Source organism: Nestor notabilis, unplaced genomic scaffold, assembly GCF_000696875.1.
Source record: "Nestor notabilis isolate BGI_N333 unplaced genomic scaffold, ASM69687v1 scaffold11641, whole genome shotgun sequence".
NCBI classification, from domain to species: domain Eukaryota; kingdom Metazoa; phylum Chordata; class Aves; order Psittaciformes; family Psittacidae; genus Nestor; species Nestor notabilis.
The window spans coordinates 67936-93879 of NW_009914474.1; the positions used below are offsets into that span (position 1 = coordinate 67936).

General features: G+C 39.6%; 1 protein-coding gene across 1 annotated transcript in view; it reads left to right on the forward strand.

Moving 5' to 3' along the window:
• LOC104412857 (interactor protein for cytohesin exchange factors 1-like) overlaps window positions 1–25944 on the forward strand; it is a gene marked incomplete at its 5' end in the record, with an annotated part of 99328 nt that overhangs the window by 67612 nt on the left and 5772 nt on the right. Inside the window, 5 exons of the mRNA XM_010023682.1 lie at window positions 4505–4578; window positions 6209–6280; window positions 9148–9209; window positions 12944–13032; window positions 18296–18662. Coding sequence (XP_010021984.1) covers window positions 4505–4578; window positions 6209–6280; window positions 9148–9209; window positions 12944–13032; window positions 18296–18662 — 664 coding nt within the window. The remainder of the gene's footprint in view (window positions 1–4504; window positions 4579–6208; window positions 6281–9147; window positions 9210–12943; window positions 13033–18295; window positions 18663–25944) is intronic.

Consider the following 25944-nt stretch of genomic DNA (forward strand, 5'->3'; position numbering starts at 1 on the left):
CTACAATTGGGCATAGCAAAGAGTGCAGATTTATGTGTTAGGCTAGCCTGCATAAAACCCACAAGAGATAACAGCCTATTCTTTTAAACATCCTGATTAAATAGGAAACAGGTCAAGGTTCTTTCAATCTGAGTTTTTAGGGCTGTTTTACAGCATTGCAATAAAATCTGAAGCAAGATGAGTGAAATGTGTGAGTTAAATAATAGCATGCTTAAAGTAATATTAAAGATAACATTTTGGAGAAAGAAAAACATCTAAGACTTCTATACACTTTTAAAGTTTTAAAATGTCATTTTCATTCCAAGAATGACTGTAATTTTCAGTCCAAGATGACTTCCACATGTTCTGCTCCTAATGTTTATTTGGAGCTCTATTTGCTGACTGTAATAACACTTATAATGTTTTATTATTATGACTTGTTTTTCTTTTTTTCCTTCCCCTTTTCTGATAATTATGGAGCTACATACCCATCAAACCCCCAGTTTCTATTACATAGGTGGCATATTTGAGATATGTACCAATAGAACATTAAAGAAAATCACACCATTAACCTCCTTCTTTTCACTCATACATAAAATAAAACATTAAACTTTTCTTATAAATGAATAAATGTGAAATCACTGACAGAATTAATACACAATCTGAATGTCTGAATATATTGAGAGAAAATGCATATGTGAGAACATAATCTTTTACTAACTGGAACGTGTCAAATACTGCATAAGAAGTCTGGAGATTTCTCTGTAGTAAGCCTGGTAAATGTAAATTACTGAAATCAAAGCCTACAGACCTATTTTCATTAACAATTTAGACAGTAATCCTCTAATTTAGATATTCGTTGGATATGTCAGTGTGTCAAACCCAAGTTCTATCTCTGCATGAGTGGAAGCACCAGACAAGTGACCCCCACATTGGCTTACAGGTCCTTTTGTATTAGTCCAATACAAAATCTGAATGCTCAAATATTTGTATACATTTGCTATAGAGACAGTGACTTATCTAATGCCATTGCATGAGTGCTTGTGCAGCACCCTAAGCTATTAACAGGATACAAGCTAGACTAATGGCTACTGAGCTGTGATTGCATTCGTAAAATGTAAGGCCAACCCACCCAAAAACCTAGTCAGTCCACTCACCCACCTGATGACTTACAGCGCTCAGGCCATGGGTTTATTGATGAGTGGGTGAGAAGGTACCTGGGTATATTCCTTCACACAGGATCTTCTGGATCTCTGCATTTTTAAAACTGGGTTTATTGATTCATACTGCAGAGAAAAAAAAATGTCATTGAATACATTTCTCATCCAGCAATGTGTGCAATAATGGGTTTGACACCTCATGAATACTTTTTGAGGCTCATCTCTGGTGTTCTTACTCTGGTCTTGGGAACCAAACAGGAATACCAATGTTCTTGCTGCATCTGGTCTAGTGAGTGAACGCTCTTTTCAGTACAGAAATGAAGGATAGTGCATTCTCTGTCTTTAGTACAATGCAGCCGATGAATAGAACCTCCTCCTTTACTCACCCCTACTCATCTGCTCATCTCTATATACTTACTGTAACTATGGATCTGGGATGAAAATAGTAGTTTAAAGTGTAATTGATTGAAATATACATGTAAAGAAAAAAAAAGACTTCTCAAAGAACCTAATCTCTTTTGTTTCTTTAGTTAATTGTTGTTTTATCTCAGTGAGTTTACTCTCACTAAATTTCAACCTGTGGAATGGAAACAGAAGCTCACCAAGCCAGGTTCTAAACAAGTTTGACACATACAAATATAGTCAGAGAAATTTAAAAACCCAGAATAGCAAACCAGCAATTTTTGGTACAACTGAAGTCACATTGCAACATCAAAATTTTTTTCAGCTAAGATGCTGAAAAACATCATGGTTCTGTACTGAAAGAAAATAACAAACTAAAACCCTTCAAGTGCATTTTTGGCTTTTTTGTTTGTTTATTCGTTTTGGGGTTTTTTTTGTCCTGGAGCAGGCAAAACCATTTACTAGTGAAGATGCAAAATATAAATTTAATATGTGTAAGCTACAGGAATGGTGGTTATGCCAACTGTGATTTATTGTATACCAAAGAATATATATATATATATATGCAGAGGTGTGGGGAAGCCACCCACTGAAATATCCATTCTGTATCCATATTTCAGTTCTCAGAGATTCATACTTCCAAGCATTAAAGCTCAAAGACTTGTCTCGATGAACAGCTTTTTATGGACTTTTTATATTTATGCATAATGTGACTCGAGTAGCTGTCAGTCATCTTCATTTATCCTCTCTCTTTGTATTGTTGTGTATATTTTACCTGCTTTAACTCAGTGTACGTTTTCAGAATTTTAATATGCCCAGGGATAAGGGCTGGGAACAGCAAAAATGTGATTCAGGAATGAACACCCTATAGTCTGGAAAGTACAGCTTTTCCTGATATTATGTGCTATAGACTTTTGCCTGCATCATTGATCCTCTCAGAAGGAATCCTAGTCTTATTGCTGCTGATTTGGTGAATGTAGATAGATGTAGTAAAGGAAGATATTTCAGCCGCAGGCAGCAAGAACAGGGATTTGAGGCTGATAACTTCAATTTTGCTCTGACAGAGTTCAGCTGACCCAGAACAGAGATGCCAATGCTCTGTAAACCCTCTCCCACACAGAAAGGGGTGTCTGCATATAAACAGTGTGATATAAATGTGCTTGGCTTTTGCTACCTCCTGTACTGTGCCTGAAAATTTCTAAGGAGAATGATATCTGGGCGGCCAAAACCCTCTGAGGTTGTTTTGCAGTGTTTATAACAACACTGCTCAGCTACATGCAACTATCCCCTTGCACTGTTTCACCTCCTGGCATGGAAGCAGCTAATATTGCCTCTGCCTTACTCACACAGAGGCATATATAGATAAGCCTACAAAATGGTTCATGTTACAGTTACCCAGGGGAGGCCATCTCTGCCTAGCATCATTTTGGGTCACTTCTGAATTCACATAATTTCAGACATGTATTTTTCAAATATACATAGATCATTATATGTGGTGCTGTTATACATCTGTGAAAAACACACAGAATCATACAATAGTTAGAGTTGGAAAGGACCTTAAAGATCATCTAGTTCCAGCCCCCCTGCCATGAGCAGGGCCACCACACACTACACTATGTAGCACAAGGCTCTGTCCTACCATGACTTCGAGCATTCACAACTTCCTCGAGCAGCCCATTCCAGTGCCTCACCACCCTCACTGTGAAGAACTTCTTCCTTATATCTAACCTAAAGTTCCCCTGTTTAAGTTTAAACCCATTACCCCTTGTCCTACCACTAGAGTCCCTAATGAAGAGTCCCTCCCCAGCATCCTTATAGGCCCCCTTCAGACACTGGAAGGCTGCTATGAGGTCTCCACGCAGCCTTCTCTTCTCCAGGCTGAACAGCCCCAACTTTCTCAGCCTGTCTTCATCAGGGAGGTGCTTCAGCCCCGTTATCATCCTCGTGGCCCTCCTCTGGACTTGCTCCAACAGCTCCATGTCCTTCTTATGTTGAGGACACCAGAACTGTACACAGTACTCCAAGTGAGGTCTCACAAGAACAGAGTAGAGGGGCAGGATCACCTCCTTTGACCTGCTGGTCACGCTTCTTTTGATACAGCCCAGGATACGGTTGGCTTTCTGGGCTGCAAGCGTACACTGAAGCTGGCTCATGTCAAGCTTCTCATCAACCACCACCCCCAAGTCCTTCTCAGCAGGGCTGCTCTGAATCTCTTCTCCGCCCAGCATAGTGTATAATGAAACAAACACTCCTTTGTGATTATATGCAACATTCAGACCTGAAAAGATGATATAACCCTCATTCATCCTCTCTTATGTTATCTATCTCTTTTGAGAGGCTTCTTGTTTTAAAGCTGAGGTTCAGTAGTTTCATTTTCTGTGTTCTATGCACAAAGCACGTCTGGTCTCTTTGTTGAAAGAAGTTGTGTGATCACTGATGGCTGCAAAGGAGTCGGGTTCCTACAACTTTCTGCTGTTTTTAGTCTTAGTTTGATCCAAATCTAAATTGTGCACTGGACAATCTCAGTCTCTGGACTAAACTTATGACTGACTTAGGAATCTTAAATAAGGGTGCTTGGATACAAATGCTTTGAGGTGAGAAGGAGAGGGGATCTACCTCAGCACTGTTGTAGAAGTTGAGAATCCTTCCTTTTGCAGCCACTTTGATATTGAGAAGTGTACAACAAATCCTGTGTTCACAGACTGCCACTTGCAAAGACAGTAGTGGTGGCTTTCTAGCACCGAGGACTTGCAAAAGTAGTAGCTGATATAGGAATATTTCTTGTTCCCAAATATCAGCCAAAACACTGGATGTAATCTGTCCCCATGGTGATAAGCATATATTTTCACAGTATAAAGAGCTGTCAAAACCAAGCATTTGCATGTTAAATATTGTTGAGCATTGGAGTCTGATAGCTTACCGATTGGTTGAAAATCACCATTTTCAATTTTTTTTCATTGCAGGCTGAAAAAGCAGAAGGATTTATCAGACTTCCGGACTTTAGTGTGGACCGAGCAATTGAATGCAAAAAAAAGCAGTAAGTTTATCTCTTGCATCCAATTTTGCATGATTTTTACAACATTGCAAGGAATTGAGTCTCAGTAGTGCCTGACAATGAAGCTGTGGGGAGTTCTTCTGTGTTGTATTAATAATGAGACATTAATTGAGCTACTGAAAGAAAACCATATTGCAAAAATATTTTTGAAAATACTCTGCCAGATGTGCTCTGTTAAAACTACAAATAAAAAAGTAGATCAGTATGCCAAATGCTTTTTCCCCCCTCCTCTTTGTTCACTGATTGCAAGTAAGTTGCAGTCCATCTCAGATACCTTCTCTTAGGTGAGAAGGTCAGCAATGGTGCACGTAATGCTGGTTCCCTCCAACTCAGAACTATTCTTTAGGCTTCAATGGTGCAACTTTGTGCTGTACTTGAAGCCTTTGATTGTGCAGGGGATACAAACCTTGCTTGGCTTGGTACACATTTCAAAATATTCTCTCCAAACACCATATGCAGCACTGACTTCCAGCTGTTTTTGAGTACACTTCAAAGGTTTGGAGGGGTGTTGCTGGTGTTCAAAGTTACAAAGCTCAGCATGGTTTTATACTGTCCCTCAAGAGAAAGCTTCTGTACTTCTATTGAGATCTCACACTGTGATTAGCTGCAGGTGTTCCTGAGATTAACTGTGGGCTTGACTCCTCCAAAGAAAGGGGACATCTAGTTTCAATATGGGGAGCTCTATTTTATTTTCTCAAAGTTGAGTCATATAGTACAGGACCATGGGAAAATGTTGCCCTTCACTTCTGCAGCTGTTGGCTGTAGGTGATTGCAAGAGAAACGTGCATATCACTTATTTGGGATAGGGTAAGTTAGGAGAGCTGTGAGGAGTGAGCAGTGCTGCTGGGTCATCTGGGTGTGCTTCCATGGCATAGAGTAAGTTGTCTAATGAGGAACAAAAGAGGGAAGCCACACAGTCTCTGGATCGAAGATTGTATTTTAGGAAAAAAAACCCTAACCAAACAAAAAAGACTGAAAGGCTTACTGGTGGATATTCAACTAAAACATAGTCAGGAGACTATCTCCATTTTGTTTGTTTCAAGCCTGCCACTTAGTTGCCTTTTTGGTGCCCCCTAAAACTTGTTTTTGAAAAGTCAGTGAAGAGTCAGTCACTCTTCACCTGCTGCATGCCACTTATGATTTTATTGTATCGTATGTCCCTTCCTTCAACCATCAGTTTTCCATGCTGTAGGGTCTTAGCCTGATTAACCACTCATGGAAGCTGTTTCATACATTGGGTCACCCCTGGTGCTTTCTTGGAACCTTTTTTAAGTTTACTTTGCTTTTCAGAGCTGCAGGAAGAAAAACTTCACACAGTATTCGAGATGTGGGCATGCAACAGAATTATCTAATGGAATAATGGAAGTCTTTCTTTTATTCTTTCTTCTTTCTTTTTTAGTTCCTGTAGTTTATATCCTCTGAATAAAGTCACCTAGGAAATAAGCTAAAAATACACTGGAGTTTTAAGGAAAGAGCTATTTGGATGGATAAACTGATCCAGGTTAATATAGTGGAGTGAATAAATATTTTAAATAATTAATTCAGCTATTATTTTTTGTTTCTTATGTAAACTAGTTTTCTTCATATCTCTTCTATTTTTCTTTTCCTGAAGTGCTATTAAGATCAGCCACCCACAGATCAAGACATTTTATTTTGCGGCAGAAAATGTTCTGGAAATGAACACGTAAGTAGGAGTGACTGGCCATGTTACATCCTGTCTCATGCCTGAGAACACCCTTTGAAATTTCATTCTCTCCCTGTCAAGTGGTTGTTGACAATGTTATTCAGGGAATTACTAAGTCTGTTTTATTTTCTGGTAACCGTATAAAAGGAACCTACTGCTATTTGTTCACTAATGACAGCTGAAATCAAAATTACATTATTAGCCTGATTTTGATACTAATCTTGATGACATTAGAGAGGTGCTAAGATTTGATAGCAAGTTCATCACCTTAGGACAAGTAAGGGAAGAAAGCAAAGAGAGGGAAAAGCTTAATATAGTTTTGTCCCAGAAGTGATCTAGGACTACAAAATGGTAGTGTCTGCTTTGAGTAGCATGTCAGTTAACAGGGAAGGTTACAGGGATAGAAATGGACGATTCTTTAATGTATGTAAACATTTACTCCAATGCCAAACTATGTTGCAGTTAATCGATCCTCATGACAGATCAGCAATTTTCTTTCCACAAATGTCCGTAAGAACAATAATTCATCCATGCAGTTTTTAATCAAGAAGTAAAATGGATAAGAATACTGCCCGTTTAGAAATCACTGAGCTATCAGAAATAGATATTCCATGCGACTGATCCAGTTTTGGCTGATTTGTATACATCTCATATCTATCTTCTTTGGTTTTTTTTTACTTCAGATTGCAGTCTGTTCACAATGTTATTGCATTAAATGGCCAAATACAGATACAAAGCTATATAATCTAAATGGGAAGAGAGCTCCTTTCTTAATCCATGATTTTAATCATGGCTCTGCTGGTGATCTTTGTGAGAGTCTTCATAGGGCATTTACTGTTCTTTCCCTCTATAGGCAGGAGACCTCATACATATTTACCACAGCAGAAAATGACAGAGGTTGAAAGAATGTGTGTGGCCTACCAAAATGGCTATAGATAGAGATGTACGATACTACAGTAGTGTATGCATATTTATCTGTGTTCATAAATCTGTACTCTATAGATGCATACAGGTAAATGTAGATGGAAAGAACATGTCGCCATGTAGATAGAAAGAACATGTTGCCCATTGCAACTTGGAGCAGCACAGAGTGTACTGGTGGAAAGATAACCATCCGTTCTTGTATTGCTGTGTTTCCTACCAGAGCTCCTGAACAGAGTGAGAAGTTCGTGAGGCAGATGGGCTGAGCAGGACTGAGAATGAGGGACTGATGGACAGAAATATTTCTGTAGTTGAGAGAATAGGGAGGGAAAGATGAAGGGAGAAGGAAAAGGAAAATTAGAGCTGATGGAGGACATTAGTGAGTGCTAACAGCCAGTTTGGAGCCCAGCTGGAAATTCTCAGTGTCCTAATGGCACTTTTGAAATGTTTAGTCTTATGTGAGTGAGTGATTGAACTGTATGCAGGTGTCCCAGCTCTTCTGTCCCCAGAATGATTTTCTTCAAACTCCACTTCTCGAGTAAATTTCAATTTGGCTTAAAGCTAGATAGCCTAGCATTAGAGCAGCTTGCACTACATTACACTAATACTAATTCTTCACTGTTGTAACTGATGATGTTTTCCTTGGAAAAGTATAAAATACATGCATTTAATACGTAAAGTACATGCATACTCACGCATATGTCAAAACAGGCTAAAAGACATCTGTTCTCTTGGCTCCAGTCCTGCAAATACATATGAATGTGAGTGGTTCCACTGAACTCACTGGGGCATTCGTGTGTGTCAAGTTACTGGTGCACATAAATGCTTGACAGATCGTGACCTTTTGTAACTCTTCATGCATATATATTAAACCAATAGTGGATTTATTAATACAGTAATTTGCTTCATTAATTTAGCATGTATTTGCTATTGTCATGCGCACATGAAAAGTAAATGTGTGCTGGCTAGCTACATGCATTTACCTGGCCAGTTGCATGTGGTTACTGGCAATCTGTCTGACCTTTTGGTTAATAAAGTCTTGATTTTAGCAAACCTTTTTTTCTGTCACAATTTTTTTATTTAAAAGAATTATTTTATTAGCTGTTAGAAGAAAGTCAGTAGTCCACTCTTGCAGAAATGACACTTCGTTTTCTTGAATTGTTATGTGGCTCTACTGTTCACACTGCAGTCTGAGAATCCAGCTACTTCGACAATGATCTTACAAGCAAATTTCCCACTGCTTCAGTAGAATCAAGATCAGACACAATGTTTTTCAGAGTTATGAATCTTAATTCCTGTCTTTCATTCTTTCCTTATTTAGGCCTTGAGTTTTAATGTGAAAGGCTTGAGCTTTTTCAGTTGTTAAATTCTTAAAACTTGGATAGATCTGAATGGAACAATATACAAAAATATATCTAGAGATTGTTTCTAGCACTAGAAGAATACAGTCACCTAGGAAGGGAAATGGAAAAAACCCTATTAATAGCTTAAAACAACACAGGAAGTGAGACTTTCTAAGACCAAAAGCATATACAGAGTTGAAGAAAGCAGTATGGAATGGTCAAAAGTCTGGTTTTAAATGACTTAGGCTCTTAGACTGTTTTGTGATAGCTTTGGCCAAGGCAGCTGACATGATCTTCTATGGCTACTGTGCATTTTGCTTCACCCAGGTGAAAGATGACCCCTTAATAGCAGGACTAAGCCACCGAAGTTCTGTTACAGCACACAGACCTTTCCTTTAGCTTCCACGAATGCAACTGCCTGGTCATCAGTAATGATTTTTTCAGGATCAGGGAAAGATGATGTCTCAGGCTACTAGTCCTGCTCACCACAGTCTTCAGGTTAATGATAATGAATGTGGTAATGTAGAACACATCTGAAAGGGACAAAACTTTGAACAGCATGTGAGTATCCCTAACTCTATATTCCCTCTGTTTCAAACACAGGTGGCTAAGTAAGCTGGGAATGGCTGTAGACCCTCAGGCACCCAACGGGAAGAATGAGGAAGGTATGTTCCCAACAGCAGTTTCAGTGTGTAACTACATCACGTTCTCCGCTTTTGCTTGACCAAATTTTTGTCAGCTCTTTTCTTTCTTTTAAATTGTCAACTTGGGTCTGTCTGCCAGCTGAGTTCAGAGAAACAGCACTGACACAGCACAGAATAGTAGCAGAAAAAGAAACAATGGTGAGAAACAGTGCCACTGAGAGACACTCAGTGGTCTTGTGAAAGGTAACTACTTTCTGGCAATTTGGTGGCTTGCTATAAGCCTACTAAGTGCAAAGAGAAACAGCTGTGCTACTCTGTGATTTGAGCTGGTAAGGTATATTACAGAAGTTGTGCTGAGGGCTGGGAGCTCACTAGCTGGGGAATACCTTGTGCAGTATAGACCCAACCCTAGTGTCTCCTCTGTTGATGGGGATTTCAACAGCAGTGTTGGAGGTGGGGAGAGAGGTGGGTATGTGTGGTGGTAGTGGAGTTATGAAGATCACAATTTGCTTCAAAGCCAAGCCCAAGAGTTCATTGTGGAATGAGTAATTTTAAGAGTTCCCTAGCAGTTTATTTATTGTCTTAATTTGCACACTATCCTAATAGAAGTTTTTTGGTGGGAGAATATCTGCACTTGATTTGCAAATCTGGGCAAAGGACAAAGCAAGTCACCTGTCAGAGGACTTGGAAAAGCTGCTGGTGAGGACACACATGCTGGGAGCTGGTTTAGAATGAGAAGTACTGTTGCTAGTCTTGAGTTAGCAAACCATGGATGGACTCTGACCTGAAGAATACATATCATCATATGGGCTTTTGACTCTCCAATTTTAGAGTATAGGTATCCAGTGCCTTATTTAGAGATGCTCAGGTTATGAAGGAGCTATCATTATGAAGTAACTGGTATTTGCAGTAGTATGAATACTTAGGTGATGCAGCCTGTTTTGTCTAAGCATCACTGCATCCCTTCTGCCATTTCCCCAGATATGGTCGCGATTTATGTCTAGGCTTTGGACATGTAATTCCATTGTTGATCAGTCTGATCTAGCTCTGTTTATATTCTGGCCCCATATATACTCTGCCACTAAAAGCAGCTTTGGGGCTGGTAAACATAATAACACTGATTTCTGGAGATTCAGCGGGTCTCATAAATTTCTTTGTTTTCAGTTCATGGTTTCCCTTTATTTCTTGTCAGGAAACTTGCTAATTCCCATATCCCTAGATTTCTGCAAAATGCCTGTATCCTCTTTGAACCTAGTTTTGTATCAAAACAGTCTGAGTGAATTAGGATAAAGGCCTATAATAAGTATTAGGCTATGTAGCAAGAACTGCATGACAATTTTACTCAGGAAGTGTCCAAATATGTTGTCTATGTCTTCACAAAGGAGTAGTTTGATGGAAGATGAGGATGGTCAAAATTCTGTACATAAAAACAAATTATTTTTTTAAAAGCCTCAAAAAATGTAGTATTGGTTGTGTTGGCTGAATCAAGAGTTAGAAAATACTTCAAAATGAATCAGTCCACTAATCTTAATGAAAAAAAAAAAAAAAAAGACAGAAAGATACAAAATAATCAACTCAGCAGCAGGTTATCTGATTTACCTGCAATAAACATAACATAGCAAAGATTTCTTCAGCTTTTAAAGCCAGTGGCTCATTTCCCTTTCAGAAAAAGGCACTCTGATTCTGGTGTCAAACACCTCCTCATCTTTCCATGTATGTTTTGCCACAGGTGCTCCAGCAGCTGCCTCGAGTGTGGGCTCAGCACCCCACTGACAAACCTAGGTGGATGTGTCCCTACAGAGGCATTGCTACGTTTCAGAAAAATGCTGTCATTACCCACATTCACTTCTGTTCCTACCGACCTGGTTTTCCCCTCTGTATCACACACCATAACTCTTCAGGAGGGTCTTGACTCTTATTATGGCATTTCTTGTGTATTCATGTACTTTCTATACATTTTAACACCCCCTCCCCAATCCCATTTGCATATTCAGAGTATCAGAAACAGCTGTTGATATTTTTTTTCAGTTCTTCAGTGTGCCTAAAAGGGAAGCTGTAGAAACAATAAGCTCTTTACTGAGAGTTATTCAAGAAGGCATTAATAGAACCTTAGAATTTGATATAGGCCTTATTGCAACCTGTCTCAGGCATTTATGCTAAGATGTGCCAGGACGTATTTCCAGCAAACAGAGTAGTAACTATGTTATTAAAAAACCCTATAGTTCCCCCCCCTATAGTACAGAGGAAAAAATAATAAATCTCTTTGTTTCACTTTGTTAACAGCTTAGAAAGTTCTCTCTCATGTGTAAAAATCTCCCCTCTTAAAATTTTATTTCCCACACACTGTGCTTATGAAACCTCCCAAATGACATGAACAAAAAAGAAAGTGTGCAGGTATTAATATAATTAAAAGATGAGATAATCACAGGTGATTTCCCAGAGACCATTGCCAACACACCACTTTCTAGTGGCGTGAACCTATGAGTTTAGCTCTTACAAAGTACTCCCTGAACATAAACAACCCTTGCCCACTTGGGGACAGAGCTGGAGGGTTGTTTCCACCAGAGAGACTCAGTTGCTCTTGGACAGCACAAGCTGCTCTGTGTGTGGCTGGCAGCAGGAAAGGCAGCGCAGGGTGCTGGCTCCCAAAGGAGACTGCAGGAGCAGCCTCTGTTCTGTCATCTGTCACTCACTCACGTTGTCCTCATTAAGTTCTGATTATATCTTCTAACCTTTCATGTCCCCAGCTGAGTTGGGCAGGGGTGAGCACTGTCACCCTGCAAACATGGTGCAGGGCAGAATGCAAGCACTTGCTCCTAAAAAGGTAGGATATGAAAGGCTGATGCGTGCCAGGAAATTTAGCAGAGGGAAGTAATCTTCTCCAGTGGTTACAGCCAGGACCTGGGAATAGGAAGCAGTGATTTACCACCTCCCTTTTTTTGTGTCTTATTTTAGCAATGATTATCACTTCATTTAATCCACATTATAAAAGCATCTGAGAAAATGCTTTCACCTGCTGCACAGGTAGTTGAAAGAAATAACACCACAACTGCCTCTCTGCCACATGTCAAAAGACAGCCAGGCTCTATTAGCTTGCTTCATACTAACAAAAAAAATAAAAAATAGAGTGGGTTGTATAGTCCGAGAGTTCTGTGTTTAATTTTAGTACTAGCTCTGCACATGTGCTGCCATGCTGCACAGTGTGCCTATGTGAGTTACCATGTGGTGACAGACAGCTCTCATGGGTCTGCTCTGTGGTTTCCAAAGCACCATGCAAGCAATCTGTTTTCTCCAAAATTGCAGTCAAAACACCAATGCCTGTTGCTACCTCCAGGAAAAGTTAGTGGTTAGAGATTAAGGGGCAGAATCTGCTACTTCCAACAGGTCTCCCTAACTCATCTGACGTGATGCAGCCTTTCTTTTAAAGGCTTCTAAGGGAGGATAAAGAAACCCTACCCCAGACCTGTTTGTGAAGCTATCTAGAGCTGTGCACCAAGTGTTTCCATCCATAGCAAATTAACAAATTTTTTTACTTAGAGGAAGAAAAAAAAAAAAAGAACATATGTTGCCTTGAAGTAGTGTAATATTACCACAAGTGAGTTAATTTTCACTATAGGAGACACTGACTTTTTACAGTGTTGTCTGCGGCCCAAAACATGCTACTTGGTCATCTTTGGTTACTACAGCTCTGCAAGGAGTATATGAGCGTTGGTCTAACACTTTTTTTTTTTGCTCATTTTTTGTGCCTGCCTCAGAATGCTACAGTGAAAGTGAACATGATGATCCCGAAATAACAGACACACCACCTCCCCCTTACACAGTCCAGCCAACACCTCCTCCTTTGGTAAGTGTTACAGTAGGTGGCTTGTCTCTCGTTGCTTGGCTCTTGTCAACACTGAGGACCTTTGAGGAATAACCCGAAACAGCTGCTAGAAATGTTCACCCGGTGTGCCTGTGAAATCAGCCTGTGCTGCCAGGAGCCTCACGCTGTAGAACAACTCCTTCAGATGGAAGAATATTTATCTTGCTGGAAAAAGGAAGGTGTCCACTCTGCCTCGTACACACGCTGTCTTTTCTTTACAAGGTTTTTAACACACTGCCATAACCCAGATTTTCATGCTATTCTTTTTACTTCTTTTTATCTGCCCCAAATCTATCTTTTTTTGTGACCCCAGTAGCATCATCCAACAGGTTCATACTTATTTATTTTGAGTGACTTGTTCTCAAGACTGCTGAATTTGAAGCTGCTTTTGTGGCAGTGAAGGGAAAGAAGTCTCTTATTACAGTGATAAAATAATTTCTTTTCTTCTACCTCTGAAAAATAGATAAGAAAAAATAGGCATCGTCCCTGAATCTATGCTATTTTTCTCTCTTGCTGTAGCATATTTGCCCAGAATATTCCTTCTTGGCTTGTTTCATTTCATAAATTAGAATAAGCGCTATGCACCCTTATGTGTCTAATCAAATTGACTCACCTAATTATTAGCTACTTACTGCCCTATTAATCTTGTTTCTGTATTGTTGCTTTTCTCAGTGATCTCACATCCCCTTATGTGCACTTTAAGATACAAGGTTTACTTAATTCTGTGTTTAGAAATAAGTAATCTGGTTTGGGATGGTAATGCAGCTGAAATAAAGAATCCCAAGTTCAAGCATTTCCCTTCCCTGGCTGAAAGTTATCACTGAGGTAATGCGGTAATAGACTTAGTACTAAGTCATCTCATTGCATCTCATGGAACGGAAATGTCTTCTGCCTCGTTGGTATGGTACAGGCTCCTGTACAACATGCTGAATTGACATCTGACCTGAGATGGGCACAGAGGCAGTGAAATAGGAACAAATTTGAAATATATAGATGAGCTGAAGAAGCTTGTGCGGTCACAGGCAATAATAAAAGGAGACATCATGCACAGGGTTGCTTGTCTGGCATAAAGCTGGGAGCATGCGTCACACTGTCACCCACTTGTCCGCTTCTGTTTCAGTCAAATAAGTTGCTCTTCACTTCCTCTCTGAAACAGTTGTCTAACATTAATCACTGTGAAACAACCCAGCTGGCACTCAGGTTGTGTGTTGTGTTCACTGCTGGGTAAAATGTGTTTCTTTATTGCCTGTATTAACTGGAAGTTAAATGTGGCCAAGCAGCTATAAATATCAGGGGAAAATAGGAACCTTGGCAATACGTCTCCAAGAGTTATTCTGGGCCTAAGGCCGATAATGAAGAGTCTTGAATTTTATATCTCAGTGGCTTGCCTTTAAGAGGCTGTAGATGTCTTTTCCATCTGCTCACCTTTCAGTGAATGCTGCATTTTCCAGTGAGTTTTAAACAGGTGCTGTTTTTTAGTTTTCTGTTTTTCTGGCTTCCTGCTGCTTGACAGTTTGTTACTGCAGAGGTGATCTCCAGTTGTTTCCTTCCCATCTGCTGCTCTTGAGCACTGGCCACCGCGTTTTAGCAGAGGACGTGTGGTGCAGATGTTGAGGGGTCCAGCTTCCTCAGCCTTTCCCTTAAAGGTCATCTTCCCTCCACCCTTTACCTCTCTCAGCTGACTTCTTTTCTCCTCACCCCCAGCTTAAAACCCCTTCCCTCATGGACAAAGGTTAATGTCTCCTGAGCAAAGTTGTCATTTTTTCAACTGAGATGTGGCCACTGAAATAAGCTCCAGCTACCGTGTGTCTGCCCTATGCCTAGCTTGCTTATGTGGTGGGTAGGAACAGTTAGTTACCAATGCAGCTGTGCTTGACTGTAAGTCAGAGCCTTTTAAATACCGAACTTAATGCCCCTTTCCCTTCTGGACAAGTATTGGAGTGAGAAAACCAGTGAAAGGATTGGGAAAGCACAGCTTCTATTGGAAAGCCAATTTTAGGAGTGGAGCTTTTGGTTGTCTCAGGGAAGGCTGGTTAAGCATTGCTTGCTGCCTGTTTATTCACTGCGGAGTGTTTGAACCAAGCTGTAAGGTCCCAAATATGTGATGGATTTGGGTTGATACTCTGTGGCTATACCACAGAAGGACTTCCTGAATGTTTTCAGATTGCTACTGAAAGAGACACTCATTCTGGAAACGCAGCCCAGCACCAAGAATGCCACAGGCATGATGGGTTAATTTCTTTTTATTTTTTTAAAAAGTTGGATTTCTTCCTCCTGAGAGCCAAAGGGATTTTGCAAAATAGGAATTAGGTACTACAGACATTTTGGAAAATCAAGCCAATGCTGTCTTTAGCAGAAAGCCCTCCAAACTTCTTAAGACCAACTCCAGACTGAAAGCTATTAGTCTGCAAACTAACAGCCACTCAGGTGCAGGCTCTGTTACTTGTTAGAGCTGTCGCTTGTTTTTTTATTGTTGTACTTCTAGCACAATGTTTTCATTTGCTGTTCTGTTCTCTGCTCACCCAAACTGTTTTGAAAGTTTTTTAAAAAAAAAAAAGTAGGATCATGAGCTTTCTGTGTTTGTTCATGCTCTTGGGTACTGTGGAAGAAAAAGGCAAGTCAGGAACAAGTAAATCTTAACATCTGTAGGGCAAAAGTTAAACTGACTATCTACATTAATTTCTTCACACATGAATGGATTTAAAGTTCAAAAACCAGCAGCTATGATGAGATAATAGATTGTAGCAGTCCCAAAAGAGCAGTTGAGGTGTTTCATAGTGAAAATTTTTCTCTAAAAATGCCTAGAGACTCATTGATCTCCAGTGGAATCCTTGTGATCTGCTTTCTTAAACATCTGTTTTTTAAAATGTCTCTAAATGGAGATTTATTATTATATGGATGACTGCTAAACTTCCAAAGGAACCACTTGAGTAAGTTAGGTAAACATTTGTCATGCCAAAATAAAAAAACCCCACAACATATGTAGAGAAAAAGAAACATATTCTGGCAGTCATCTTTATTCTCACCCACATTTTTTGTTTAACACACAATGAAAAAGAAAACTAAAATATATTCCACTCAGTGAGGCACAGTTTTCATTTCAATAGCATTTTCTCTTGCACAGACAAATGCTAGAAAAATAGAGGTGTGATCAAACATCTTTCTTTTCTGTCTTTGAATAGCTGAAATAAGACCATCCACACTATGTGAGCAAGAGCTTTTACTATTCACTTGCTTTACTGTACAAATGCTTCAACAGTTTGTATTTGTGATAGGAGGCCTTAGATGAAATGCTTTAGGTCACACGCGTTCCCAAGGGTCATACATGTAGTTTATGACAGCATCTCCTTGTCCTTTACTTTAGGACGCATATATGAAGGTTTTACTTTAAAAATAAAACTGCACCTGGAACAATGTAACATCTTGTATAGGAATATAAATTAAGTCTGGTCCCTCAGTGTTTGGGACAATCTTTGAAGGAAAGGCATTAAAAATTTACAAAAGTGAAGGAAGTGCTACAAACAAATGGTGACCCGCAATGTGTTACTGGTAGTCCTCATCTTCTGAATCAATTAGTAGCTACATGATACAGCTAGATTATAAGCACAGGAAGTCAAATCTGCTTTGCTTTTTTAATGTAAAAAGAAAGTAGCATACGTTACAGCAACACTGAATAGCAGAACTTCATATATGATAATAAAAAACCCTGTCACTCTGGTCTGGTTTATATGACTGTATCTTATTTCTAGTTTACCAGGTTATAAATAAGTATTCTAGGCTAGACCCCCTATTGTGTTTGCAGCTTGTCCGGGTTTCCCTTGAAACACCTTGTCAGTAATTTTTGATACTTCAGTCTAGTTATCATCTGTTTTAGTTATTAGGCAGATCTATTCTACATAGGTATTGAGAACATAAACTGGCCAGAACTGTGGTCCATCAACTCTGGTATTCAGATTCTGGCATTAGCCAGTAGCAGATGATTTGCAGGAGTAAATTTCTGCAGTAGCAGATACAAGAAATATGGCTTTCACAGCATGATGATTTCATCAAGATTTCTGATGATTTTTGCTAAAAGCTTCACTATGAGCCTCTGTCTTCCTTTTTCTTCCATTACTTTATTACTGTCAATAATCCTTTTAAAGGTATTTGTATGTGTATTAGTGTATTTGCCATGTATTACTTGTGTATTTGGCTCTCTTGGCTCATCTTTTCAGTGGCATTTTGTGCCTAAGAAGCAGACTAGTGCTAGTTCTTCATGTGTGAGTTGCTTTTGGTGACCAGATAATAGAACTCAGTGTAAACACCAACTGTAGACCTGTGCATTTATTTGCTTGCCTGGGAAGTTAAATACTTTCCAAAACTTTGTTCTTTCTCTCAACCTTTCTTTACATGGAACTGTGCATCTGTCATGACCTCACTTATTAAAATCCTGTCTCCTAATGATGACTGTTAGATGTCTCTGAGACATCTCTGGTTGTATGTCCTCTTGTTGAGGCAAGTACAGTATGGAGGGCCTCAGGATGTCTTCATGATTTCTTATGTGTTTCTAGTGAAGTTTTGGTTCCCTTCCGGATTCACGAATGATGACTCTTAGCAGGTAACGAGCAGCACAAAGATTGTACCGTTCCCCTTTTCTTGCCCTCTGCTGTATGACTGACTGTTTTTTCTTTCTACCACTAACTTGCCATCACATTACCCATCAGCCTTCTTGCTTTGGTAAATGGTTAGTCCCTTGAATGGACTAGGCAAAATGGCCTTGTGTGCTGTGAAGGTCAAGGTACTTCAGTGTTTGGGCCCATTTCTGTCTATCAGTGGTCATGGCATTGGTGGATTTATTGAATTCTTCCAGAAAACTTCATGTTCAATGGCTAATTCAGAGTTTCTCCTCTGCACAGTTGATTAGACCAATAAAGTGAAGACAAAGTAAAGAGTAAATGTGAGTGTAAGACCTAGCATAGACGGCTATATTCAACACTGTTTCTCCTTGGTTTTTTGTTTTTAGGCATTGTCAGGTTTTTATCTGTTTTATCTTTGGCTTCCCTGTGGCTTAGTTTCTGAAGTTACTGCTCTGTAGGACATTGAATGTCGTAATTCAGACCTGTTTGGATGGATAATTAATCAGATTATACAATGTTTTCATCAGCATTTCAGCTGCATATCTATAAAATGTAAACCTAGGAACAGGAATAACTTGGAAAAAATTTTTCTTTTTTCTCCCCCCACCCTATTTTTTTCTGGAAAGCAGGATCAGCAGAAGTCTTCTTTCACCTCAATGCTATCAAATGAAGCATCTTGTTCCCTCTCCTCTCCTGAAAGCACTTTCAACTCCCAAGACTCATCTTCTTCCTTGACGTCCAAAGTGGTTTATTCTGAGAGGCAGTCCTGGCTTGACCTAGTTAACAGCTCTGCCACAGAAGACGTTGATCAGCCTTTAACTTTCTGCGTACAGATTCACCCTGATGAACTGCCAGAAGCAGACTGTGGAGAAGTGGCAGAAAGCCAGGAAGCTGGGCTTTCCAAACCCACTGGTGGATCCCCAAACTCTTTTTTAGGTCCGGATACACATTGTCTAGCTGTGCCAGATGCAACAGGACAGAGATCACTAGCCAAAGGTGAGCTAATGAGAAGAGATTTTTGTCTGCAGAGCCCTACAGTGTGGGAGCTCAGGGGTTTTCTTCAACTTCCTTTCCCCTTCCTTCCTTTATGTTCTTCACTGAAGAGTTTTCCAGTGGCAATTTCATTTATAACAAATATTTGATTTATTGGGCATTAAATATAACCTATAAGTACCTTCACAGCTTTTCTCAAATTTTACCTATATGTTAAGTTCATAGCCTCTGTATAAAATACCAAAGTAGACATATTTTTATTAGCTTGCTTTATTTCAATACAGCTGTCTTATTAGTTAGGACTGAACCAACATTTTAAGAAAGTGTCACAGAACTGACACCCTAAGCAAAACGGCATATGCAGGAAGTGGTGAATATGGGGTTAGGCCAATCCAGTTTTAAAAATAAAAGCAGTTGCATTTACTTCCAGTACATATTTTCTATTTGTTTCATTGAGCTTCATTGTAATCAAGAGGAAACTGCATTCCTGAACCAGAAAGTCCATTAAGACTGGATTTAGTTTAAAGAAATGGGTATCTGCTTAGGTATTCTCCTACAAAAATGTACTGCTAAATTAAAAAGGTGGCAGAGTTCCGGAGTTTGGTTATTGTTACTGTTAATAACTCTCCTGCCATAGCAAGACAATATGTCTTGCCTTTCGAGCAAAGCTGCTTTTCCCTGTATTAAAATCAGTTGAAGCATAAGAGGCGTTTCTGGCATGCAATATGCTGGACTGAGAAGATACACAGCATGCTGCCTAGAGAGGTAATATATAAGGAAGCAACAATGTTCGTGTGCATCAGCTTTACCTATTATTCCAAATCCTTGTAAAGATTTGAAGTGAGGAGCATTGTTGTCTTGGTACAATTTAAGCTAAAGGTGCATCCAAAAGGTTAGTCTGAAAGTAATGCAAAGGTGGAAAGAAACAGCACTGGACTTATCTTCAACTTAGGGGTTTTTCTCTGTAGGTGAACTCAGCACTGATTGAAAAATGATAGTGTGAGGTACATTAGGTACATTGTCAGTCTCCCAATTGTTTTACAAGCATCAGCAGTTAACGTGCCTTTAGTTTGTCATATGTTTCTCTGTTTTTACAAAAAAAAAAAAAAAAAGGAAATCAAGCAAAGTACAGATTTAAGAATTAAAACCAAGAGTGTACCTTTTTTTTTGGTGGCAGAAAAGAGTGGATGTTTTGAGAGAATTGCTGTGGAGTCTAATTCCCATAAGTTCTGGCATTGCAAGTAGTGAAAAGGCTGGGGCTGGCAGAAATGGGGTCCTTAATGAAAATGTTACAAAGATGTAATAAATATATTGCCTTCTGTAATTCTGAGTGAAAGTTGACTAAGTAATGCCTTTGGGAAACATTATTAGGTACATTCAAATGGATTGTTGGAGTGTAGGTCATATATGGCATGGTAGCTTATAGATCCTGTTGAGCAAGATTCAGTGGCTGCTTTTCAGAAATCTAAACTTTGCTTAGAATATGGTACTCTGGTATTGTCAACAATCATGTAATAATGCACAGGTTAATACTTTCCATCGTAACTGTGAGAGTGACAAATACTTTTATGGATGGTCATAGAATTAGCATGATACATTCATAATCACTTAAAGCATTGTTTGACAGGCTCAATAGTACTAACCAATAAAACCAATAAAAATGTAAATCAAGGCACATTTTGGTATAGTCCTGCCATTTGCAAGCTGGTTTAATTTTCCTAAAAATATTCCTAGGGAAATGGATTCTTCTATTGCTTACTGCTTAGCTAATGACCAACCCTTATTGCAGCACATTTCCATCCTAACCACACCAGTGATCTCTGATGGAATTCCAGAAACAGATCATTTTAATGGGACTGTCACTATGGAAACCATATAACCTCAGTAGTTACTGTCTGCATCGTAACCCATTGTTGAGCAAGCAAGACATACAAAATACATGCATTTTTCTTTCCTTTATCAGTCTGCATAGTATGGGGAGGGGGCAGAGAGTGCTGGTGTGTGGGATTCTCCCCCATAATGGCCACTGAAAAAATAAATGAAATAATTTGCAAGGAGATCAGTTAAACTACCTCAATTTGAGAATTTGAGAACAAGGTAGAAAAAAATGATTAATGTAAAAACAGCTTTTCAGTCCCAAAAGAAAGTTATCCAAAAGAATGCAATTCTGGTTCTGTGGCTTATCCTCGAAGAATTTTCCTCTCCAGCTAGTTGATAACCCTTGTTATCAATGAAACAAGAATGCATACTTCAGTGTGCTTGTATTATTTGCTTTACAGCATTACTGAACAGTGCATTTCTGACAGCTCATCATGTTTCAGAGTAATGAGACCACATCCAGGAGGAGATAGGTTCATCTTGCATTGAAATCTGTCCTGAAAGCATGTCCCGTCTATGTTAAGATGACCCTTCTGTTATCAGAACAGCTATCTATCTGGTCTTTGAACCCATTCCCCACAGAACCTTCATGCATGTCTATGCTCTTTCCTTCTTGTGAGGAGAGGAAAAAACTGTCACACACTCTGCTTTGTGGCCATATTCTGCTTAGTAAAACCCCATGAGGAATTGTAGCTAATAGCAGCCTAGATCTCAGGGGAAAGTTTTCAAGACTGAAGAGCACTTTTGTTGGCAAAAGTCAAAAATGGAGGCCAACGTGAGAAAAGCTGGTACCTAGAAGGCAGAAAGAGTAGGTGTGGCTTTGTGGGAAGACCTTATCATGAAATTACAAAAATAGTGAAGAAACCTCAGTGACGAGTTAAACACTGAAAGAAAAGTTTCTGAGATATATGGATGAATCTCTGTGAGAGAAACTACGGATTCAACGTGGATTATTTTTTCAATTAAAATTACTTAATGAAATCTGCTAAGCAGCTGTGTCTAATGCAGGGTGCTGTGCCATATGATATTTTTTATGACCTTTCCAGCCACTTTTAGTGATATTATGACCGTTCTCAGCACCACTTCCTAGGGAGAGTTTATAGACCAGGAAGTAAGACAAAGGTACAGAAAGAAGAGTTTAACAGTTTTGTCTTTTGAAAGATCAGCATTATATTTCCATTTGCTTTGTGGGAATATTTAATATCAAGTATTAGTATTGAGCTCCGTGTTGCAGCTTGGTATGTGCACAGTGACAAAGGATTCAAAGCTGCCTGCGACACAAAGAAACTGAAAGGTAAACAAGAAACGGTTGAGAATACAAACAACTACATGACTACGTGCTCTGTATCCAGAACCCTTGCCCTGTTCAGGATGGCTAGATATGCTCTGCAGCCAAACTCCATCCTTTTTATTTCTTCTGGTACCCACTGGAACAAAAAGTATCTGATTATGACCGACCACCATCATCACCAGAAACTATGATAACAAAAGGAAGCCGCAATAACTGAGAGAATACAGTAAGAGAACAGGAGCATGTTGTTGTTTTTATTAGGGGATCTTCTACTATAGCGATAACATCCTTCTTCCTTGCATTTTCTGAGGGTTTATGATCATGTGAAGTTAATACCTCTTGGTGAGGAATTCTTATGGTACCACTTCTGGTACCATAAATAAACTTCTGGTTTATTTTACCTTAGAGAACAGTAGCTGGTAGAAGATATGGTGTGTGCTGGTATTTTGAAAAACCTGGGAAGTTTTTTCAGACACCACCTAAATTTTATCTGGGCTGGTTTTACGGGAAGGAGCTGGTTAAATAGGAGCTGGATGCATTCAGTTCCTTCTTTTCTTAGAACTGACATCCTCTTCCCCTCTGGAGTCTGCCTGTGCCAGTAATAGCCAGAACAGATCCTCTGATGTGCTCTGGCCCCTTTGTTCCTCTGCAGAAAGTTACAGAAAATGGCTAGATCATGACTGGGATTAGCCAAGAAGTATGCCTATGGTGAGAGGAACTGTGCAGAGAAACAACTGTGTTTGAATGATTATTTTGTTTCTCATCAAAAAGGATTTAAAAATCACAGTGAAAACTGTGGTGTTATGGTTTTCTGAACTCTCAGAGAGGTACTTATTAGTGTTGTTTCCAGTTCCCTCACTGTCTGTTAAAATGCCATCCCTCACTGCTGAATCCTCTGTATTGCCATAGTCAAGAGCATTTAACTGCTGATGGTAACTTACTTTTCCTATTATTTTCTCTCACTCTCTCCTACCTTTAGTTCTGCATTTGCCAGGGAGGAGTTTGCCTAAGCCACGCCCACTTAATTCAAATATTTCCTGCCTTTTCTGTTCTGTAATTATGTCAAACATGGGATTTCCCCAAGGGGTCATCATATTCCTATTGACGTCTACTAACCACTATGGAGAACAGCTGAGGGGTAGGGTGTGGGTACATAGGTAAGGGAAAAAGCAGTTTATGATTACTTTCCCTCTGCTCTCCCCAGCCTGGGTGTATATGTTGTCCCATCAGTATCAAAAGTTTTGACAAAATCAGATGGAGGTGCTGGTACAGCCACCAGAAGCTCGTGAGAGTAGCAAAGGGGGAAGAAGCAGATTTAATTTTTTTCTCCTGGGATTAATACATAGTTGGAGAGCTGTGAGATCTTGGAGAATGGGAGAACAAGTATTTACATCTTAGCTTAGATTTAGTAAAATATATTGCTAGAGGTGGTTTTCAATTTAAAATGCTCTTTCTGCCAAACATTGCCTATTTCTGTATCATCACTAGGAAACAATCAGCTTGATTTTTCACAGCTGTTTTTTGAAAAGTTCTGGATAATTTCACTTTTGTAGGCTTAAAGAACATTAAATTTGAGATTTCAGGATGGCTCCTGTATTTGCTGCTGCAAGGTGGGGAGTCTCAATACCTTAATGTCTCCCACCTGTGGCAAGTTGGCCGACAGGAAGGTGGAAGTTGAAAACTGAGGAGGTGAAAAGCTGGACTGTTGAACCTCTGGCAGCTTGCTTTTGTCTGTGATATCTCCTGTTGGTTAGAGGGAAATTCCAGACAAGTGGCATCAAGCCACAAAAGTGTGTTTCACATCTTCTGAAACAGAATTTGTCAGAAGTTATGACTTGCTTGAAATATTACTTTGTTTGCCTCACTCCAACCTAGAATATCTCTTTCTCTTGAACGTTACAATATCTTGGGGCACAATTTCCCTTTTCCTCAGGTCAGCACTGGTTCTTTTCCATTTTCCTCACTGTGAAGTCTGGCAAAGTTAAAGAGCCCTATGGCTACAGAAGATTTCCAGAAGTGCAACAAAGCTTTAGCAGGCTGCAAGGCTTTGGGGTAAAGAGCATGGTGAAGGATCCAGGAAGACTGATCCTTCCAGTGGCATCACTCAACAGAATTGATTAGTTAATACTGCCAAGGGAAAGGAAAAGTGCAGAATGTACATGTTCCCCTGTGTGCATGTACATGCTCATAAATGCACACAGTATCTAATATCCGTCCACTGTTGCTGTTTGTTCATTAGCACTAATCCTTCAGCAGATCCTGAGAGAAAAATGGATGTATTTAATCTCTACAATAGGATAAGATAAAGAAGTGCTGTAATAGCATTTCAGCTTCCTAACTTGCATGCCTGAGACAGAAAGTGGTCAGTTTGAGGAGCAGTGATGGAACAGATAACTTGCAGTATTATATTCTGAAGCAATTTTAAATGCACCTAAATGTGACCCAGCTAGAAAAACTTGTGCCAGAGCAGTGTTAGTGGGGCCCAACCTGTCCATGTTATTAAGAACTTTTGCCAGTGGAATATATCCATCATTATAAACCTTCAGAGGTTAACAAAAAAGCTTGGCAAGGCTGAAACAAACAATTTACTCATTTTCACACCAGGGCCTGAACTTACGTACTATGTGCTTTTGCATAAAGTTTTACTTTGTGATGGAAAGCAAATATTTAGCAACAATTCAGTGGTATGGTCTAGTCAGCCCCAGTTTCTTAGGAGGAATCTAAATCACCAAAGCCTGAAAATACAGAACTGGTGAATGCAGTGCTTCTGTTAGAGACTTCCTCATCTGCAGGTCAGTGCTCTAACTGCGGGTGAGCAAGGGAATTATACAATACCAAGTTCTGGGAAAATGTGCTCTGAATGTTTGAATCCAGAGGAAAAAGTCCAGTCTGTGCTTAAGCCTTTAAGTTACATGCCTTTATCTCTGTTATCCAACCTTAATTTTCTCTCAGGTGTTTTGTGGGGAAAACAAGCAAGCAAACTACAGGTAATGCTTACTTTGTCTACTTTGGTGACATTAAAAGCCTTGTGAAATACGTAATGCACCATTGTGTGAGTGAGAAGAAACATATTTTCTTATCACAGGTAATCTTATTGGGCTTGTTAATTGATTGTTAGACATAATACCTCTCCCTTTCTTCCATTACCTCTCCCCCTTTCAGATTCACAGCATCAATTTAGTGTGCTTAGTGGCAGCTTCAAGCCTGAAAAATGTGTGCTTTTGCTTTCTGAGCTTGGCTAAGGGCAACACAGGACATTGAAGATAAAAGTCCAGATAGGTATCAGATAGTGTGGCCGCAGTTTATAGAGGTTTATTTGCAGTCATACTCTTGTCAATAGCAACAGTATCTGCTTTTATGAAAAAGCACATTATTAAGATCTTGTTTTGTTATTTTTGAGGTGTTATAGAATCACAGAATGGTTAGTGTTGCTGAAGGCCCTGTCCAACCTGGCCTAGAACACTGACAGGGGTGAAGCATGCACAACTTCTTTGGGCAGCCTGTTCCACTGCCTCATCACCCTCACAGTAAAGAATTTTTCCCTTGTATCCAACCTAAATCTGCCCTGTTTAAGTTCGAACCCATTCCCTCTTGTCCTATCACTAGAGTCCTTGATGAATAGCCACTCTCTCTGTTGGAGAACAACTTGCTGTGATCCTTGTTGTGGGAGAAGTTCACTGCTCATTGGTGCAAAGAAAGATGGAGACAAAAGTACTACATAACTCTTACCTGGCTCTACACAGTCTGCAGGTTTCACTCATGCTTGTTTTCCAACTGTTTCCTGAAATCCCATTTAGCTGCTTCACTGTCACTCCCTTTATCCACCCAATCTGAAGAATGTGGCCCATTCCTTTCCCTCTGGAATTATCTGACCATGATCAATCCTTTACGGGTGGGACTAGTGGAATAATAAGAAGTAGGAGAGGAATTTAAGGTTGCAATCTTGAAAGAATGCAGGAGCTGAGGGTGCACTGCTGATTAAGTACATCATCTGGTAGCCTTTTGCTGGGCTTTTTTGACTTTGGCTCCATCTTTTTCTGTGCTAAATATTACTGTCCTCTTCATCTTCACCCACAGTGCATGGAAGAAGATATCAGAGTACTTACCATAGAAGAA